The 21,515-nt window shown below is 49.2% G+C and overlaps 1 protein-coding gene across 1 annotated transcript; it reads right to left on the reverse strand.

The window, feature by feature from the left end:
- Positions 1-1,828: 1,828 nt before the first annotated feature.
- On the reverse strand, positions 1,829-5,864 carry ADRB3 (adrenoceptor beta 3). The gene is made up of 2 exons (XM_045510005.2): positions 3,237-5,864; positions 1,829-2,553 (listed from the first exon to the last, which is right to left on the reverse strand). Exons 1-2 carry the CDS (start codon positions 4,430-4,432, stop codon positions 2,532-2,534), a joined length of 1,218 nt encoding a protein of 405 aa, XP_045365961.2. The 5' UTR covers positions 4,433-5,864; the 3' UTR covers positions 1,829-2,531.
- Between the last annotated feature and the right edge of the window lie 15,651 nt (positions 5,865-21,515).

Below are 21,515 nucleotides of genomic sequence, written 5' to 3' on the forward strand. Positions count from 1 at the left end.
GCCTGGATCTCTGGCTTTGGGGACGGAACCATAAAGAAGCACCTTTTCCACGGTCTTCACCTGGGCCCCGAGGACAAGAAAGAGAAGCTTCTCCACTCTGTAAGGGTTGGGGGATGCGCTGGTGTAGGATAATAGCCCTGTGACTGCCCATGGGGACCCCAACATGCATTTACCACCATTCCCCAGAAACTTCCAGGGGGAGAGTCCTAGAGAAGTCTGTCATCACCCTCCGCTGACCCTAATTCTGCCTTCTCCTTAGCAGTTCCCCACAACCCTCCCCAATGCAGAAGGCATGTCAGCTCTGAGTCCTCCAGCTTAGCCCTCTTCTCCCAGTCACTTCTACCCACACCCAGGCAGGGCCAGGGGTTCCCAGGGCCCTTTTGTCCTCATTGGTCTGTGAGTCTTCACATCTCTAGGCTCAGAGGATGGGTGTTTGTCTTCCACAGCTGAGTGCTCGGGCCCTGTGCTAGCAAGAGCAGTCCGCCAGGCATCCAAGGACGTAAATCTCCCTCAGCCTGACACCTGGCCACAAGTTGCTGGAGAAATGACCAGAGTTGCTGGCTGCCTCTCCATCTGTCAGAGGCACTGATGACAATTCACAGACGGAGTCCGCAGCTCCGGTGCAAGTCTAAACACTCCCAAGGAGCCTGACAGCTGGCACACGGGTGCGTGTCGAGCAAGACTCGAGCCGTATGAGCTCCTGGATCGCGTTCAAGGACAATTCTACAATCCAGAGCCCCCTTCCTGCCACCCCCAAATCATTCTTCTCCCCTGCCTAGGTCTGACCTGGCAACTTCGCTCAGAGATGTTGGGAAAATATCCCGAGATGTGGAGAGAGGCCCTCTTACTTATTCCTAGGCTAAAGCAAGACTTCCCTCTCCACTAAGGGTTCAGAAGTTGAGTCCTTGCCAAGAAACCTTCCACACCTCAGACACCAGAGATCGCGCACCGCTCTGGGTGGAAAAGGAGAAAGTCATCTGTGGTATGCAAACATCCTAAGAAATAAAACCTGGACTCCTGGACAAAAGAGCCGCCGAGTCCAGGTCCAGTTTCCAGGGAACACCCATATGTGGAAATCCACTGAGCTTATCCTCAGGGCAGATCAAAGTTTTATAACTCCGGAGCCCCTGAACTTAGCCGAGGCATTGTAGTTGCTGTCATACAACACGTTAAACTTCTGATGATTTACTGGCACTCTGCCCATGGAGTTGAAATAAGAACTCACAAAAATGACCCAGGGGTTTCCACAGAAATTTTCTTTCCATAGGAAACTGCCTGATAAGGTTGCTAAAAATTGGAATAAAGGGGGAGGGGGAATGATCAACGAGTAACTTCAGTTTGACTTCAAAGGGATGATATAGACTTCCGCAGCCCAGGAAAGGAAGTGGGAAGGTGGAAGTTTGGGAAAGGATGGGAAATGTCAGAATATATTTATAACCCAAGACGTCTGCCCAACACAAACAATGCTCTGTGCCTCCAGACACACCCATACACATCCAGCACCGAGCAAAACTGGCTCCTGATGGCAACGGGAGCTCATGAATCCACCATAGGCTTACAGAACAGGAGTGACACTTCCTCCTGTGGGCCCTCCGCTCAGTCCTGGGAGTACGATGGCTTCCAGGAGATAGGAAAGGGTGGGGAGGCAGAAGTGTCAAAGGCTCAAACTCTGTTCCCGTCACCCAAACAGACTATTCATCTTTTTGTTTCATGAGGATTAGGAAGAAAGGAGCAAGGATTAGTCCTAATTTATTGCCTCTGTCAAAAGCTAGCTCCAAGAAGGGAGTAAGTGGATTATGAAAAGAAAACAAGTGGAGAAAAAAGAGGGTAACGGGTAAACTGCATTCAGTAATATTTATTAATTTGATTTTAAAAGGAAAAGAAGAGATCCGTCCTAATGGTTCACCTCCTTATGAACCCAGGAAACCTCCCCTACCCCAACCCTAGAGAAGTCCTTCTGACACCGCTGTGAGGTAGATCAGAGCCATCCTGTGTCTTAAAGTGACCCAGGCTGGTGCTTAGACAGCCAGCATGAGAGAACCAGGGACAAAACCCCAAATTTGACTTTTCCTAGCATCCTCTTCTCAGCGTGGGTCTCCAGGCCTCCAGGACACTGAATGGTTCCGGAGGTCCAGGTGGCAGGAGGAATGGAACTGGGGGGGAGGGGGGCTCTCTTAGCCCTAAGCACACAGCACACAAGTCAGTAAGGTGATGTGTGCCCGGCCAAAGCTACCCCACCTGCCGCAGGGGCAGCAGGGCACAGGCAGCCGGACACTCCAGCTACTGAGGTAGTGGTGAAGTTCAGGGCTGGGCTTTAGAAACGTTCTCTCAGCAAGAAAGAGAGAGGATGGTGAAAACCCACTTGGTAAGAAATCCCCCTCCCCAGCCAGGCCCCCCTCCCCCTCCCATGGCCCAGTCATCAGGTTCAGGAGGGCAGAGTTTTCCAGCTGGGAAACTCCACAGGGCTCATTCTGAACAGAGGCCAGAGGCTTTCCAAAGGTTCTGGATCAACGGAGTTATTTCTTCAAGGCCTAAGAAAGTCCCCAGGAAGCCCTGGAAAAAAAAAATGGAGATGTCTTGGGATGAGAGGGCAGAGGATGGGGAGGAGGGCACTGGGGGCAGGGAGTGGAGGTCAGGGACCTGGGAAAGCACCTGGAATTACACAAAAGCTTCCAGGTTCCACCCAACCACAAAGGGCCACCCCGAACTCCAACCCTGCCCTGTTCCCACCAGGAAGAATTCGTGCTCACGGGTTTCTCGCTTCCATTGGCCCTCAGGTGGGTTCTCACCTTCAGAGCTATCAAACCTTTCAAAGAAACCAGAGCTGAGCCCCAGGACTGGGAAGGGGGGTGGGGGTGGGGGCTCTAGTCTTCTCTGCAAGTCATAGTCAGCCCAAGAGGTGGCAAGAAATCTGGGCAGAGAGAGAACTGAGCTAGAAAACCCAAAGTAGAGCCGGACAGACGGCTCAGAGCCCTCGGGCACAGTTCTCCCGGGCTGAAGAATAACCTGCCCTCCCTCCTTTGCTTCAACCCCAGGGCGGAGGGGGTCGGATACGGGAAAGGAAAGGGCCCTGGGTTACATTTTGGCTCCCTACTCCGTGCCTTCCTTCTCTCAGTGCGGAGGCCCTCTCCAGCCCCATCGTCTAATACCAAAAACCAAACTCAAATAATTGACCAAAGGAGACACCGAATGCTTTTTGATCCCGAGCCGCAAACCCCTTTGCCTCGGCTACCTACCGGTCGAGCGATGGGCGCTGCCTGGACTCCTCCGGGGTAGTCAGGGCCACGGGGACGCCAGAGAGGGCACCGTGTGGGGAGGCGGCGGCCTGGTGCTCCCCCCTCCGGCAGCGGCACAGCAGGCGGCGGAAGGCTCTGCGAAAGTCAGGGCTGCGGCAGTAGATGAGAGGGTTAAAGGCAGAGTTGGCATAGCCTAGAGAGTTAAGGGCGAGGAAAGCCGGGCCGGGCACCAGAGAGGGGCCGCCGAGGGCGCGCACCACGTTGGCCACAAAAAAGGGCAACCAGCAGAGAGTGAAGGTTCCCATGATGAGACCCAAGGTGCGCAAGGCGCGGTGCTCCCGTAGGGGCAGAAGGCGAGCCGGCCGCCGGCCGCAGGAGGGGACACCCGCGGGCGAGGCGCACGGCCGGGCGGGGCCGGGGGACCCGGAGCGAGACGGAGCCGGCGGAGACTCTTCTGGCGGGAAGCGGCCCCGCTCCCGGCGCAGCAAGCTCAGTTGGCGCCTAGCCACGACGAAAACTCGCGCGTAGACGAAGAGCATCACCAGGAGCGGAAAGTAGAAGGAGACCGAGGAGGAGAGCAGCGCGTAGGGCATGTTGGAGGCGAAGGCGCAGCAGCGCGGATTGGAGTGGCAACGCTGCGCCTCGGCGTCGGCCCCCATGCGCCACCATTTGCTCATGATGGGCGCAAACGACACCGCGGCGGACACGATCCACACCAGGACCACGGCCGCCCGGGCGCGGCGTTTGGTGACCAGCGCCCCGTAGCGCAGCGGGTTGGTCACCGCCAGGTAGCGGTCCACAGCCAGGGCGCACAGGGTTTCAATGCTGGCGGTCACACACAGCACGTCTACCGAGGTCCACAGTTCGCAACCAGTGGCGCCCAAGGGCCAGTGGCCGGTCAGTGCCAACGTGGCCCCCGGCGGCACTACCAGTAGTCCCACCACCAGATCGGCTGCGGCCAGCGAAGTCACGAACACGTTGGTCATGGTCTGGAGTCTTGGCGTCCGGGCGATGGCCACTATTACCAGCAGGTTGCCTCCTACGGTGGCCAGCACCGCCAGCGCCAACAGCGCCCCCGCCAGTGCCACCGCCCACGGCACCCCTGGCAGCCCACTCGCGTTGGCAGTATTGGGCCCCAGGGTGGGGACATCTGGCCACGGAGCCAGAGAGCTATTCCCATGAGGCCACGGAGCCATTCCCGCGTCGCGCGTGGGGCGGGAGAGAAAGAGGGAAGGGATATCCCAGCTTAACCGGCTCAGGGGTGGGGGCAGCGGGGCGTGGAAGCGATTCCCCCGGCCTGGGCCATCTTCCCCAGTTGACCAGGAGAGAATGCTCAGCCTCACCACCCCCCACCCCCACTCTTGGGTGCCACCGCTGGGGAGTGGGGGAGGAGTGGCGGCCCTTAAAGGAGCAGCGACCAATAGTCTCGACGCTCGGCGTCAGGAGGGGAATTGGGGGATGGGGAGGGAAGAGAAATGGATACCCGACGTCTCTATTAGCCAAATCTGGAGTACGGCCGCTGTGACTTCCCTGCCACGACGTGCACGCTCCTGCGGTGACCAGCTCCACGCGCTCAGCACAGTACTCCCGCGGCACTGGTTTTTCTGGAACTCTGCACCAATTTCCCCGGAAGGTCCAGCAGCAACGCTAGGGAAAGGGGAATGAAGAACCCCCGCTCCTTTACCGTTTTGTCAGGGGAAAAGGTAACCCTCCCAAGGCAAGCGGAAGCCCCCACAGTAGCCCGCCATCTACTGGGGTGCCCTCCCTTAAGATATTGTAAGTTAAGTTTACATAGGGCAGCCAGCGTCTTCCCTCTTCTCCTGAGACCTCCTTCCAATGAGATCTGGCCCCTTCCCTTCTATTCATTTACCTTCCCTGTCACTCTAGTTTTCTGTTTTGTTTTGTTTTGTTTTGTTTCCTTTTCAGCTGATAGAAAAATCTTCCATTTGTCAGCAGTCTTTATCATTGTCTGCTCATTTTAATATGGATTTGGCCTCATGTAGCCTGAGAGGCTGAGAGTTTCCCTTTATCCATCTTCCCCACTCCACAGTGCCCCCTCTGCACACTTTTCCACCTAGAAAACTTCTAGCTGGTCCCCTTCTCTTAAAATGCTCCTTTTGTCAAGACGTGCTAAACAGGACCACATGGGTCCCAGGTTGAGGCTCATCCAACCATCACCCCCAGCTCTCCACATCCATCACGATGGCAAAGTGTTCCCTCTACTTCCTGGAAGATTTTATTCATAAACTTTTAAAAATTAGAAGACACTGAGTTGAGGAATCCCCATGTTGTGTCCTTGTGTGTGAAACCATGGACCTGTTTTTTCTTCTGTTATCTTTTTTTTTTTTTTTTTGGGCATTCTTTTTTATTGCAGTATAGTCAGCTTACAATTTTGTGTCATTTCTGGTGTACAGCATCCTGTTTCAGTCATACATATACATGCATATATTCATTTTCATGTTCTTTTTCATTATAGGTTACTGCAAGATATTGAATATAGTTCCCTGTGCTATACAGTAGGACTTTGTTGTTTATCTATTTTATGTATAGTACTTAGTTTCTGCAAGTCTCAAGTTGGTTTTCTATGTCTGTGAATCTGTTTCTGTTTCATAAATAAATTCATTTGTGTCTCTTTTTTATATTCCACATATAAGTGATATCATATGGTATTTTTCCTTCTCTTTCTGACTTCACTTAGAATGATGATCTCCAGGTCCATCCATGTTGCTGCAAATGGCATTATTTTATTCTTTTTTATGGCTGAGTAGTATTCCATTGTATACATATACCACAACTTCTTCATCCAGTCTTCTGTTGATGGACATTTAGGTTGCTTCTTGGCTATTGTACATAGTGCTGCTGCGAACATTGGGGTGCATGTGTCTTTTCAAATATAGTTTTCTCCAGGTATAGGCCCAGGAGTGGGATTGCTGGATTGTATGGTAAGTTTATTTTTAGTTTTTTAAGGAAACTCCATACTGTCCTCCATAGTCATAGGCCTGGTATTTTAACACCTCTTGAAGTCTCCCCTACAGTCCAGTTGGAGGTTCCCCTCGCCTGAAGAAGCCCAGAGCCTCCTCCCCTTCCTCACTCGCTCCCCTCACCCAGACAGAAGGCTGGTTCCTGAGCCAAGCTCTCCCAGTCTCTAAGCCGGGTCCTCTCAAACTAGTTGTGGGGAGGTGAGGCTGCAAAATAAGCCCCTGGGTTCAAGTTGTAGGACAGGCAGGAAGATATAATACCTTTATTAAGTCCTATCAGAACCTGATCCTTGAGCTGTCTTGCTTTCTCCTCTGAAACAATGGGGCAAAAGGGAAAAAAAATTGTAATGGAAAATGCCTCCAGGGCCATGCCTTAGTGAGTCTCTTTTGAACAGCCCTGTATTTCAAAAGAACTCGGTATAGTCACTGGTCTAACCAATCCCTCTGGGAGGCCAGGGGCTGGGAGTTAGACTGGAGGGGAAGTGAGGACCTAAAATTATCCCCAAGGAAAAAGAACCAATTCGTCTCCTGGGGACCCAGTAGCTCACCCACGAGAGGGCTGTTCAGTGGCTCCCAAGCAAATGCCTAGTCTTTACATGCAGTACCCCAAGCAGGCCTAGCGGGTGGAAGTGGAGGGGCCTAGCCTCTGCCCCCCACCCCCAGTCATGCCCTGGTGGTGACGGCCCCACTCGGCTGGAGTCTTGACTGTGGCCTCCTGTTGACCATCAGGGCAGTCACTCCCAAGCCAGGTTTTGCAACACCCCAGAGTGTTGCCAGTTATCTCAAAGGGGTGTCATAAGATTCTCAACCAGTCATCTCTAAAACAAATCCATGTCATCCAGCAGTCCCCACTCCCCTCACCCCCAGGACACCAGAGTGTGGGGAGGGGACAAGGCAGGGAGAGGGGTGCCAGGAAGTCCAGCAACTTCAGAGTTCAAAGCCTGCCGTTGCTTTAGGGGTGACCTTGTTATTCTGAGGAAGTGTGTAAAAATGTTTATGTTTCAAAAAAGACAAGATTTCCCAAACTATGTGAGTGTGCCTGCATTTGGGGAATGATTAGGCTGATAACCAAAGGAGATTATGTGGAGAGGAATTCCGGCCCCTGTTGGAGGAGGCTTTTATGAGCCTGCAGAGAGCAGTGCTTCAGCACCTGGCGAGGGGCCCCACTGCTCCAGCCACGCCGTCCCCCCTCACCCCCCTACCTCCAACCCCGGCTGCCACAGCCATTCTCAGGCTGACCTCCTCCCTCCCATAGTCCCCCAGTCCCCAACCCCTGCCTTGGTCTGTGGGATTATTCTTTTTTTGTGTGTGCTTTTGTGTTTCCTAATTTTATCTTTTGAATAGGTAATGCATTCACATTATTCAGCGATCAAAACATACAAAATGTATGGGAGGTTATAGCTCAGTGGTAGAGTGCGAGCTTAGCATGCACGAGGTCCTGGGTTCAATCCCCAGTCCCTCCATTAAAAAAAAAAAAAATGCATGGGATAGAAAATTTCCTTCATCCTGGTTTTCAACTCCCTAGCAGGTCACCACCATTAGTCTCTTGTTTCTCTTTCCAGTAATATTTTATATATGAACAAGTCAATTCCAGATGCATTTGCCTTTGTCCTTTCTTTTCTACCCAAGTAGCAATAAAATGTACCACCGTCCTGAACCTTGCATATTTTACTTTAACAATATATATCTCTGACCCCTCCATGCCAAAACACAAAAGCTGACATTTTAGTATTCCACTGTTCGGATGTACCATAATCTGTGAAACCAGTCGGCTATTCAGAGGCATCTGATCTACTTCCAATCTTTCCGAATAGATGACATTGTAATCGTGTGATTTTACACGTGTGTGAGTATATTTGGAGAATAAATCCCCATAAAAAGAATTGCTCTTTTGTGAGGTATATAGTTTGCAAATTCACGAGATACTGCCCCACTTCCTTTTCCAGGCAATGTACTCATATACCCTCTTGCCATCATTTTTGCTGGTCAGCCGAGGGCTGGAGGCAAGTGGCCTCCTGCTCTGGGAAGTCATCCTAATGACTGGCTCCAGGGGAGCTGGTGCTGCCCAGTGTGTAGAGGTCAGCCAACTGTGGATAGAAGCAAACATTGCCCAGAGAGAGCTTTACTCTGGCCCTGGGTCCCCAGATAACCTTTGTTCTGCGCCCTTGGAAGCAGACTGTGAGTGTGGGCCTCTGAATCTACTGAGGTCAGGCCCCCAGGCTGCTGCTGTTCATGTGTAAGGGGCTCCAAGGATGCAGGTCATCCTGTGGTGTCAGGTGCCCAGTTGTGTGATGGTCCGTGCTTCGGCAGAACCAGAAGAGGCAGCAGCTGCCTGATGCACAGAAGTTCTAATGGCAGGTGTTCTCTCCTTCCCTTGTTGGTTGTATCTTGTGGTCCATCCTGTAAGTATCGTGGCCGGGTACTGTGTGTGCCTGTGTCTATGTGCGTGTTTATGTGACAGGGTAGGAGGAAGCCTAGGGGACTTCAGGTGACTGAGCCTTGGACTTCATCCAAGACTATATGTGTTCCAATTTTCCCCTCGGTTTCCTGTCTCTCTTCTACTGTAACCATCCATTCAGTTTTTGAAATGCTGTGTGTAGATGTGGACTTCCAAACTGATGGTTTGGTGTCTGCTGTTTCTCCTTTTGTCACAATTAGTCTGGGGGATAAGATGGTGATGACACAGAGTAAGGGCTAAAAGGGGTCTTAAAGATCAAATTCAACACCAAGATTTTACCGAATTAAAAAGCTGGTGGGAATGTAGTTTGGTGCAGCCACTATGGAGAACAGTATGGAGATTCATTAAAAGACTAAGAATAGACCTACCATATGATCCAGCAATCCCACTCCCAGGCATATATCTGGAGAAAACCCTAACTTGAAAAGATACATGCACCCAATGTTCATAGCAGCACTGTTTACAGTAGCCAAGACATGGAAGCAACCTAAATGTCCATCAACAAATGACTGCATAAAGATGTGGTATGTATATAATGGAATACTACTCAGCCATAAAAAAGAATGAACTAATGCCATTTGCAGCAACATGGTTGGGCCTAGAAATTATCCTACTAAGTGAAGTCAGACAGAGAAAGACAAATATCATATGATATCATTTATATGTGGAATCTAAAACAATGACACAAATGGACTTATTTATGAAACAGAAACAGACTCATAGACATAGCAAACATTATGGTTACCAAAGGGGGAAGGGAGGAAGGGAGGGATAAATTAGGAGTTTGGAATTAGCAGATACAAACTATATAAAATAGACAACAAATTTCTACTGTATAGCACAGGATATCATATCTTGTAATAACCTACAATGAAAAAGAATATATATATATATATATATGTGTATATATCTATGTATATATATAACTGAATCACTTTGCTGTATACCAGAAACTAACACAGCATTGTAAGTCAACTATACTTCAATTTTAAAAAATTAAAAAATAGAAAAGCTGAGGCCTGGAGAGGAAACTGAGGTGGGGCCACAACCACACAGTAAAGGTTCATCCCTGACAGGTGCTCGGGCATCCTAGGAACTAGCACCTCCCCTGGCTCCCTGCCAGTCTGTGGCCGGTGCCATTTCCCAGCCTGTCCTCTAGGACTCAGAAAGGACCTTGCCCAGCCCCTAGAACTGAAAAGGAGCCCCCAGCCTAAGACTTTCCTTTTCTTCTACAACATGGCATGGCCAACTCAACCTACATCTGATGCTCCCCAAGGAAAGGAGCTTGAAAGGGAGGCAGAGAAGGGGCCTCCATTCTTAGGAAACAAGGTCCCCTGGTGCCTAAGGCTTAGGACAAGAGGCTTAAATGGGCAGAGAAATGGGTGGGCATCTAGAATTTTCTAGCAGAGACTTTTCTCTTGTCCTTGGTCATTATGGAAGAAAGGACTAGGAAATATTTCTTTTTCTCCTATAGTAGGAAGAGAAATCTTTGTTCTAATCTCTGAATAATCACTAAAATCCTTGACCAGTAGAGAGGCTGCTCCCCCAGGACGGGGAAGGATCACACAGCCCCCCTGCAGACCAGACAGGAATTTCTTGGGGTTCTGGAAGGGAGGTGGGGGAGGGATCTGGAGAGTTGGGGAGGGAGACAAGCAGGAGAGGGTGCCCACCAGCCCCCAGATCGTGCCTTCCGAGTCACCCTGGATGCTTTTTTGGCTCATTTCCTTATATCCCATTTCCTTGATTGGAGAAGGAGCAACGTGGGAGAGGGCGGATCCACTGAGCTGCTTGGATCTGCCATCTCCCTGGGAGAGAAACTCAAACAAGCTAGAGCCTTTCAGGCTCAGAAGGAGACTGGCACTCAAGCTGCACATTCTCTGGCCTTTCTGCCCCATCAGCCCAACTTTCGCCCAAGAAACAGGTGCTGAGAAAAGGGGGCCCAGTGCTTGGAAGGAGAAGCAGCAGAACAATGAGATGGTTTCTCCTCCGACGGGGACACCTAGGCCTCGCATGATGAGCCTCTCCAGTTAAGATGGAGCAGAGAGCTTTCCTGTCTGGGAAGAGGAAGGAAGCTGAGCCCTGCAAACCCTTTTGGATGGCCAAAGCCCATCAGGAAGGAATCCAGCCTGGGGGTGGTCAAAGTGCAGATGGCAGCGGAGAGGCTGTGCCCGGGGGAAAGTGTTTCCTGTTTTTGAAGATGTCATGGATGGGAAAATGCCATTTTCTTTTAATCCCAAGGGGAGGGAAGGGATTTTGCTTCAACAGGAGGGGGAGGAGGAGGAGGAGGGGACATCCTTGAGCCTGTCATGCAGCAGTCATCACGGGAGGACCTTGCTGGTGGGGGCGTGGCAGCCCCAGGCTTGCTGGGCACTTCTCTCTGTGCCAGTCCCTACATCAGGCCTCCTGATACAGAGGTGACTAGGACCAGCTCCTGCCCCCAGGCAGGGGGCTCCCAACGCATAGAAGGAGTTGGGGTTCACTCTGTTCTGCGGGAGCAGTGCTGCCAGTCTTGAATCAGCAGCCTTGGGTGCAGACATCGGGCGGGACAGCTTTGTCCCGTGGTGGAGAAGAGAAGGAAAGCATGGAAGGGCACCCCTTGGGGACCCCAAGATGACACCTTCGAGGACAGCCTGCTGTACCTTTCACTCAGCCTTGAGACGTCCTCCTCTGGCCTCAGCTGGAAGCTTGTTCTACCTTCTCTGCTGGACAGGGGTTTGGGCAAGTGTCAGGCAGGGAGGTGGAGGTACAGCGGGGGCTGGAGCCTGGAAGCAGGTCTTTATCAGTGACCCCCTCTGCTTCCTGGAATTTGGATTGTCCCCTGGTTCCTTGAAAGAGACAAAAAGTTTAAGCCAGTGACAACAGGGGGTGCAGAAGAAGAATGGGTGAAGGAAGGGCGGAGTTCTGAGCTGGGGCAAGTCAGGGTGGGGCTGGGCTCCCCCAGAGCAGGAAGGTGGCTTTGTTTGGAGGGGCACAGTTTATCTGCAAGCCCAAAGTGAGGAGGGCCTGGAAGGGGTGGGGAACAGGGAGACAAGGAGGAGAAGGATATAAACAGTGCTGGGAATGCCGGCTCTCTCCTGGGAGGTTGGGGCAGTGGAAGACAGCCCTAGATTTCTAAAACACATCTTTCCCTTTTTGGCATCTGGACCCCATTAAAATATTCCAGATGAGGCCCTTGACATTCAAGGCCCAGGGTGCCTGTGGATTCCAAGACCCCTTCAGGACCACAGAATCCTAAAGAAATGGCATTAGGAAGGGAAAGAGTCCTTGTTAAGGGCAGTGTGGGCCTCCCACTCCCTCACTCCCTCTCAGGAAGAAGGAGGAGCCAGTAAAGCAATTGGAATCAGTTTCAGGAGGTGCCAGGGGCCTGGGGACAAGAAGGATCCATCGTTTTGGGGAACCAGTTAGAGAACTGCCCACATTCTTTGACTGGCCATCCATCTTCAGAGCCGAAATACACACCCAGCAAGGCAGAAGCTCAGAAGGGAGAGCTCTCTCCTAGGGGCGCACACACAGACGGGCGCAAGTGTCCCCCTCACACCCCATACACATGCAGATCAGATATTTCATCATCAGAGTCACACAAACTCAGAGATGCATACACACGACCAGAGACTCAGACGTACACCCACCCCCGCCCAGAGAGTCATCACATGCATGTGCAAAGTCGTGCACACCCAGCCCAGGCCCACTTGGCCCTAGATGCAAGCCCCCAGCCCTGCACCGAAGCCCCGAGCCTGTGCTCCACGTGGGCACGCTCCAGCTGTTGCACTGGGAACGAAACAGCAAACCTCAAGGCCGCAGAAAGCTCAGCCCCGCGCAGCAGCGGAACCAGGTCAGAGGCCGGCACACTTGGCTGCATCTCTCACCACTCATCTCTCAGTAGTGGTGCTAATGGCGCAGAACTGCAGGTCCCGAGTCTGCCGTGGGAAAGTCCTTTTAAAGCATGAAAGGCAGAGCAGCCTAAATTAAACCCAGCATCAGCCCTGCCTGCTCAGAGGGGACAAGTCACTGGCTCCCCAGCTCTCCCCAGTGCGTTGTCATTCATCCCAGGGAAACTGCTCAGGCCAGTCCTTTTTTTGGAAGAGGATGGCTGAGAAAGAATGCCTGTCCTCTTGTGTTGATTACTCACTCATCAGTCAACACTTACCATATACAACCCGGAGCTGGGCACCAAGCTAGGTGCTGGGAGACCCTGAGAGTATCTGACATGGTGGCCAACTTCAGAGTCCCGGAAGGCAGGACTTAAACACAAGAAAATAACAGAAGGGCAGTGAGCGTCGGTGATCACCAGATTCCAAGGAAGACGAAATCCCTTCCAGATGAGGGGGTTCAGAAAACAATCTGATGAAGATGGGAGTTGTAGATGAGTGCTAACAAGCGTTAACAAGTTTTCAGGGTGACACAGAATGTGACTTGAAGACAGAAAGATGGCTTCCTCCAAGGAAAACATATTCTCCTGAGAATTCCATCATTACAAATGCATGCGCTTTACTGAAGGTTTTATTTCTTATTAAAATGGAAATACCTCTGAAAGAACATCTCTTGGGCAGTTATACCTAAGGGTGAATGACTTTACAAGCTCCATTGCTGAGAAGAGTTTGCCCAAGGGGTAGAGTGTGTGAGGACCTTGGATGCTCTTGGGGAGGAAGGGGGAAATTTCTTTCTGGACAGACAGTCCAAGCCCAAGCATGGGCAGGGTTTGGGGGACTGAGCCCTTTGATGAAGGGGAGGGATGGGCCCTTTGAACAGCTTATGCGGGGTGATACCTCATGCTCAAAGCATAACCAGTAAAGTGCAATGGATTGGATCACGATTCTTCCGTGAAACTTTGAAACAAGGAACATTTTGGCAAAATAAGGAGAAGGAACTAAGGGCTGGGTAACCTGAAATCCAGGCTGACCAGTCGCAAAGGTGATTACATGTTTTGGTGGGTTTTTTTTGAGGGAAGAGGGTAATTAGGTTTTGTTTTTTTTTTTTAATTTTAATGCAGGTACAAAGGACTGAACCCAAGATCTCACACATGCTAAGCACACACTCTCCCACTGAGCTAACCCTGCCCCTGTTTAAATTAAAACAATATAGCACAATTTTGTAAATCAACTATACTTCAATTCTAAAATATGATAAATAATTAAAAAATAAAACAGTGGTGGAGACAAAAAAGGAGCTTACCACCAAACAGCCTGGTGAGGCTTGGAGATTGACTAATTCAACCAGGGTTCTTTACAGAATATTAAACCTCTTACAGCTGCTTAGGTGTTTATATGACAAACTCATCACAGGCCAGCGGGAGACCTGTTTGGGGTTGACCAGCCCTCCAGGGAAATTCAGGGCAACTGGGGACCTGTTGGGGAGTGTCTGGGTTCTGTGTCATGAGTCAAGTTGTCCCAGGTTCCTTAGGACCAGGACAACTGGGACTCAGGGGCCCACTTCTGAAGACTCTATCTGGAGTCTCTGAGGCAGCCAGCACTGCCCTACATCTGTCATACAGGGAGCAGACTAGAATGAGTCCAGCCTTAGGAATGCAGCAAGTCAAATGGCTAATTCTGTTTTCTAGCTTGCCTCCAAATCCTGCCTCCTTCCTGTCTGCACCCTTCCCTCTTTGTTTCCAGTGTCCTAAGTACATTTTGTAAAAAGAGATCAAGAAACAGAAACTATCCCCCTCCCCATCCCAGACAGCCCCACTGCCTGTCCCCACTTCACTTCCCAAATTTCACACTGGCAGACAACTGTGTCCAACCTCTGCATCACTGGGGAGGTCTTCCCCAGGGGCCATCCCTCCTCTCTGTTCCCTCAGCTGCCCCGAGGGAGAAGGAGGCGGCCTGGGGGTGGAAAGGGAGCAGTCGATCTAGGGGTGAGGGGGCCCCAGGTGTGGAGGCCTTCGTGGGGGCTGTGACAAAACTGGCCAGTAGAAGGGTGGGAGGGGAGCTGCCTTGGATACCAGCAACCACTCAGAGATAGAAGAGGAGCCTTCTCTGGGCCTCTGGCTAAGCAGCTCAACTTGTGGGCAATGTGGAGGTATCAAAGTGGCACGGCCTAGGGACCCCACAGGGCAACAGTAGGAGGGGGCGGTGAGAGCCGTGGGAAACACAGGCGGAGGGAAGACCCGTGATGAAGCAGCCCTCTCAGCCCCATGCTGCGCTGGGTCCTGGCAGCCACCACAGCCACCCAGGCCCTGCTCGACCAATTAAGCATCATTCAGGGCTCATTTCTTCCTTGAGCTTCTTTGCTTGGTTTGGCTTACTTTCCACTCACATGTCTGGGCTCACATCTCCCTCTAGACAAGAAAGTGATTCCAATGTCATGATACCATTTAAGACCAAAGGCCGCAGCCCCAGGTGCCAGGGAGGCGTTCCGGGATGGCGCGATGGGAGTGAGGAAGGTTTGGGCCTGCGGGAGACAGGGAGGATGCTCAGGCACCATCTGTGATCACCAGGGAAATGCCGTGGGGCCAGTGGGATGGGGAATCCCGCACCCATAGGCTAAGGAGTTGCATTTTTAGTCACTTCCAGCATCTGGAGTCCTCTCTATAGGCTGCAGGAAGGAAGTCCCTCCAATGTAATCCTGCCGTGACCTCCCCCACCTCCTCGATATAAAAATGAAATGCTTCCTACTGTATAGCACAGGGAGCTATATTCAGTGGCCTGTAGTAACCAGTAATGAAAAAGAATATGTCTATATATGTGTAACTGAGTCACTATGCTGTACACCAGAAACTAACACAACGTTGTAAATCAACCATAAATAAATAAAGCCACTATCACCACCTCCAAAAATAAATAAGTAAATGAAATGCTGCCTCTCCAAATGCTTCCAGCCTGGGAACCAAAGGGTCACTGGTGCCTGCTTTTCATTCCAGCCACTGTTTCCACTCCTCCCGGCCCCCACCCAAGCCCTCCACCCCTCATGAGCCATTGAGTACTGGAAGAGGAAATGCCAGCAAGATGGGGGGCCTGGTGGCCTCATGGGCTCCAAAGCAGAGCTTGGCTGTCCTGATGTCATCACCTCGGGCTCTTCCTGCCCAGCTCTGGGCTGGTGCTGGCAAGCGATGAAGCCTCTCGGGTTGCTGATGCACCCTGGAAACAAGATGCTTGCTAGGGACCAGGCGACTCCGAGAAGAGCAGGGCAAGAATATTCATCTCAGTCTGTTCCGTCCACAAAATAACTGAAGACCCACCGGGTACAGAACACCTTCCAGGGCCTGGTGAGAAACAAAAAAAGTAGAAGACACAATAATGTCCTTCCCAAGTCCCACGTATTGTAGGTGTTTGAATGCACAGCTGAAAAATAGGAACACTCACCAATTTTCATGTTAATGAGGGCAAAATAATTTGATGAAATTCAAGGGGGATATGCAGAGGAAAGTATAGGAGCTAATCCAGGAAGATTTTTTCACAGGTGAGTTTTTTGAGTTTTTTGAGTTTTGAACTGTTTCCTGATGGATGAGGGTGCAAAAATGTGTGTATATGAAGCTTATGATTAAAGGTATAGTTTGCATCCCTGCAGCAAGAAGGATGTTACCTAGAGAAGGAAGAATACAAGTGAAAAACATTCAGACCAAAGATACCCTTACCCCTTTGCAACAAGAAACGTTAAGTGTGAGGTTTGGAAGATGGATGATAACGAATCAGCATGTTGGAACAATAGAGCATTCTAGCTAATCAAACCCTTTGTTTTTTTAACAGTACCTGTTTTAAAACTCTTTCTTATTCCAATTAGTATAAAACCATGCCTTTTAAGAATACTGGGATGATTTTAGGCTTACCCCAAGACATATTGTGGATATCTGGAAGTTATTTTGTTAAATAAAATCCTGAGAAAAGGGGAAGTTCTCACAACATATAGGACTGAGCTAATGGAAACAGATTTCCTCCTAACCCCACAAATACATAAATGTGCTAGATAAACAACTCTCTCTGTTTCTCTCTCTCTCTCTCTCTAAAACCAAGGTTAAAAAAAAATGGAAAGGAAATCCCCATATTCTAGAACCAAAGATGGAACCCACAGCCAGAGAGAGCTGTCTTGTGACCCTGACCAGGCCATCAGGGAAGGCACTGGGCCTAGGTATGGGCTAGAATGGAGACCCTTGGGTAAAGCTGCCCAAAAAGGAACTCGAAAAACTGTTGCACCAGTCCAGAGAAGCAGAAAGCAAGATTGCTGTGTCTCAGAGCACAAGATGGGGGGTGGGGGTGGGGGGGAGAACAGTCTCCTATAAGAAATTACCAACTCAAGCCTACTTTGTGTGGATCTAAACTTCCACCACCTGCCCCATGAGGTGAGAATTCTAAGCCATGCAATTAACATGAAAGCTCCTGCAGGCTGTGTTCAACCCGAGGGTCTCAGCAAAAGAAAATGCAAAATGGCTTTACGTCTAGAGCATTCTCACTGAACTGAAAACAGCCCTGGCTGAAGATGAGTACGTGATAAATATTTAAAAACCACAAGAAGAAATGAAACACCTGAAGAAAGCTAAGAAAACACAGGTAATGGGAGGGTCAGCATTCCGAGAACGATAATGGAATAATCTGAAAGACACTGCAAAATAAGCAAACTTAAAGTTACTAACAGAATAGAGGCTGTAATGAAAAAAATAGGGCATTTCTAGAAAAGGGCAGCCAAACGTGGAAAAGAGCCAAATAGAACATCTAGAAATGAGCAGTCACCGAAATTCCTGATTTCCCCTTTGTGTGTGACTTGTTCTGGGTAGCCCCAGTTTCCATCCTGCCTCTTCACCGAAATTTGCAGCACGTTCTACACCTCTCCTTTCTCACATTGAAATGAGAGTTCTCAGAAGGCAAAAGGGCAAATGGTCTATTCAGGATCAAGTCTAGCACATAACTATTAATCAGGAACAGGGAGATACCAGTCTGCCTTTAAATGATGGGTACACCTGGGGAAAGTGGAACATGACACCCTCCCCCCGTCCTCCGTGCCTCATGAAACCAGCAGCATTTCAGATGCTTCCTCCCAAACACCAGGTACTCTTCTCCCTAAAGTCCCTGCCATTCATGAAGGAGCTCAAAGAGGGTGAGGAATTTTGTCTGGGAAATAAAACTCCCTGTGTCCACTACGGTCTTCCAGTGTCCCTGTGACTGTGGACGGTTCAGTTATCAGATGAGGGGGAAGCCTCCTGAAGTTCGATCTCTACCCTCAAGAAAGAGCTGGCCAAGGTTTCTTCCTCCTCCTATTTCATCCTGGTCTCCTGTGTAGCTTATATGGGGTAGGTAATTCCTTCCAGTTTGTTCTTTTTTATTTTAAGATTGATTTAATTATTCTAAGGCCTGTGTTTTTCCATCCAAATGTTAGAATAAGCTAATCTATGTCTACAGAATATCTTGCTGGGATTTTGATAGGAATTACGTTAAACCTGTAGATGAATTTGAGGAACGTTAATATGTTTACTATGTTGAGTCTTCCAATCCACGACCACAGTATATCTCTCCATTTATTTAGGTCTTCTTTGATTTACTTCAGCAGCATTTTGTAATTTTCAGCTTATAGATCCTGTTTGTGTTTTATTAAATTTACACATAAGAATCTTGTTTTCTTTGGAACAATTATAAATGGTATAGCATATTAAATTACTGCTTCTGCCTGTTTCTTGTTGGTACATAGAAATGCGATTTGTTTTGTGCATTATCTTGTATCCTGTGTTCTTGCAGAATTCACAATGTGGTTATAAGAGGTTTTTTGTAGTCTATGGGATTTTCTTTATAGACAATCATGACATCTGCAAACAGGGACAGCGTTATTTCTTCCTTTCCACTCCGTGTGCTTTTTATTTCTTTTTCTTGCTTTATTGCAGTGGCTAGAACTTCCAGCACTATGTTGAGTAGGAGTGATGAGAGCAGACATCCTTGCCTTGTTCCCAGTCTTAAGGAGAAAGCATTCAATCTTTTGCCATCAACTATGATGCTAGCTGAAGACCTTTTGCAGATGCAAAGTTGAAGTAGTTCCTCTCCATTCCTTAACTTGCTGACAGTTTTTATCCTGAATACATGTTGGATTTTGTCAAATGATTTTTCTGCACCAATTCATAAGATTACATGATTTTTCTTCTTTAGCCTGTTGATATGGTGGACATATTTTTTAAATCTAAACTTGGTGTGGTGGACATCTGAATATTGAATCAGACTATATATCTGGAATAAATACTACTTGGTCATGGTATGTCATTCTTTTTATATTAATTATTTTATAATGATGGATTCAATTTGCTAATATTTGGTTGAGGATTTTGAGAGGGACATTGGTTTAAGTTCATAAAAGATACTGGTCTGTAGTTTTCTAAGTCATGAGAGATACTGGTTTATAGGTTTTTTTAGTATTGTCTTTATCTGGTTTTGATATCAAGTTAACACTTGCCTCATAAAATGACTTGGGAAGTGTTCTTGCCTCCTCTGTTTTCTGGAAGAGGTTGTGTAAAATTGGTGTTTATTCTCCTTTAGATGTTTAAAGCTGGAGTGATACCATCTGAACCAGTCGATTTCTCTTTGGGGAGGCTTTGGCTAAATTATAGAATCTAGAGCTGCAGAAGACTTTGGAATTCAAGTCCCACATCCTTCACTACATATGAAGAAACTGAGCCTTGGGGTGAGACAAATGACTTGCCCAAAGCCACAGAGCTAGATAGCAGCAGAAATGGGAAGAGCCTGTGGTCCAGGATGCTCATTCCAGCTCTCTTTGCTCCTCAGTAAATGGTAGTGGCTCAAAAAGCGGAGTCTTTCTTTCAACTTTTAGACACCTGGCATTCACGGCCCCATCACTCTCCCGTAGGAGATCAAACGCTTCCCTGTGTATAAGCCCTTGAAAAGAAGGTTCCCCACGTCCCTTCCAGCCCACAGTTAGAACCAGAAAGGGCAGAGGTCAAGAGCAGAGCTGGCAATCCAGGACCACGGGGGCGAGAGAGAGAGAGACAAAGTTTTGGAAACTAAAATCTCCCAAGAGAGAAGCAGCCACAGGGTTAATCAGCATGTGTACCAGCTCCCTCTATCGGTCTGATGAGCACTTGGATGAGAGATTGGGTCAAAGAGGTACAGAGAAGGTGGGCACCTCCCCCAACAGGGTGAGCAAACAGGAGGAAGTTAGGTCTTCCAGCTCACACCCCTCTAGTACCATCCAGAAGCCACTTTCCAAACTGCAGGTAAGCAGGCAGAAGAAAGGAGAGGATGGATCACACGTTCACACTAAGACAACTCAACTTTCCTATGCTGGTTCCTCTTCACTGCTACAGTGCTGTCCAGCAGAACTTTCTGCAATGGGTATGTTATATATCTGTGCTGTCCATCAAGGTAGCCACCAGTCATATGTGGGCAGTAAGCACTAGGGTTCGTAGTGCAACTAAAGGAGTAAATTTGTGATCTTATTAAATTATAATTAATTCAAGTTGAAATAATCATATAGGACCAGCGGCTACTGTATTGGATAGCATAGATCTAGAGGAACCCCTGTAAATGCATTTATGGACAAACCTGAAAAGCAGGGGAACATCAGAATCATAATCTACCATAAAATAAAGAAGCAGGAAGATACAACGAGTCACTTAAAATTGAGTTTAAAAACCCCACTCCTCAAACTTGCACCAATATTACGTGATGCTCTGGTTTCATTTTATTTGGGGTCTGTGCACACTAGTTTTAAAAAATCCACTCAGTCGACTTGCCTGCATTGCTCACACAAAGCTCGGGAAACGTGCCCATATCACCAAGGATCTCAGGCTCTCCCTGCCAAAGGCCAAGGTCAAGGCTCAGACCAAGGCCGCAGCTGCAGTTCCCGCTGGAGCTCAGGTTCCAGCTCAGGCTCCCAAAGGCCCTCAGGCCCCCAAAAAGCCTCCAGAGGAGAAGCTTTCATCTGCTGATGTGAGGATAGAAGGACTGGTGAGACCCCTGGGCTGCTGTCTGCATGGAGCTCATGTCCTGTCCTGTTTGTACAAATAAACCTGAGGCAGGAAAAACAAAAAACAAAACCCAAAAGTTTGCAGTAAGAAGACCACTAGAGGGCGCGCTAGCCCAGCAGCCAAGAGGCTGGGAACCAACCGCGGGTAAACCTCTCGCCCTCAGGGGAGACTCTTCGGTTCCCCTAGCCCTTCCCACGCTCTGGGGTGGCTCTGGCAGAGTAAATCGGGCCACCCCTTCCCATCACACCCTCATGTCTTTCTTTTCTTTTTATTCGTCCGCATGTTTTCTCATGTGTACAAGCCAATCCACTGACCCTGAGGTCTGGATGGCAGGCTATCTACCGGCCGTGCAAGGATACTTAATAAATGTCACATTTTGTGCCTCAGATAACGGAAATGGAGAATCCCAGGCAGAAGCCCAGGCCTGGAAATCAAAAGGCGAGCTCTGAGACAGCTCCACACTCTCCAGAAGCCCACCATGTCCCAAACATTGTGCTACACGTTTTATCTAGGTAGATAGCATTGCCTCCATTTTACAGATGAGAAAATTGCATTTCAGAGTGGTTGGCAAAGGTCACATAGTGAACTCAGGATGTTTTCTTTACAAAACCTGTGGAATTAACACTGTGCCATCAGCTTTGAGTTCAAATATGTCATGGCTGAAGGCATTGCTTTCTGTGAGATCCACTGAGGCTGGAAGACAATTTTGGGGTTCAGTTGGAGTCAGAAAAAGGGAAAGAGAGGGTAGTTACATTGGAGCCCCTCCTGAGGAGCTGGAGGAGGGCACGGTCACCAACCAGAAAAGCAGGCTGGACCCACCCTAGGCAAGAGTCACCAAGGGTCTTGTCTGTCATGGACTGAATGTGTCCAGCCCACAGTTCATGCATGATGGTAACAACAGATGGGGTGGTATTGGGAGATGTGGGCCTTTGCAAGGTTGTAGTAAG

This window comes from Camelus bactrianus, chromosome 26, assembly GCF_048773025.1.
Source record: "Camelus bactrianus isolate YW-2024 breed Bactrian camel chromosome 26, ASM4877302v1, whole genome shotgun sequence".
NCBI classification, from domain to species: Eukaryota; Metazoa; Chordata; class Mammalia; order Artiodactyla; family Camelidae; genus Camelus; species Camelus bactrianus.

What these genes read in the sequence shown, in the direction of transcription:
- ADRB3 (XM_045510005.2), bottom strand. Translation starts at nt 4,432, where the DNA reads ATGGCTCCGTGGCCTCATGGGAATAGCTCTCTGGCTCCGTGGCCAGAT. An exon ending in CAGCGCCCATCGCTCGACCG is followed by an intron (nt 2,554 to 3,236) that starts GTAGGTAGCCGA and finishes TTTTTTTTCCAG; the next exon opens with GGCTTCCTGGGGACTTTCTT.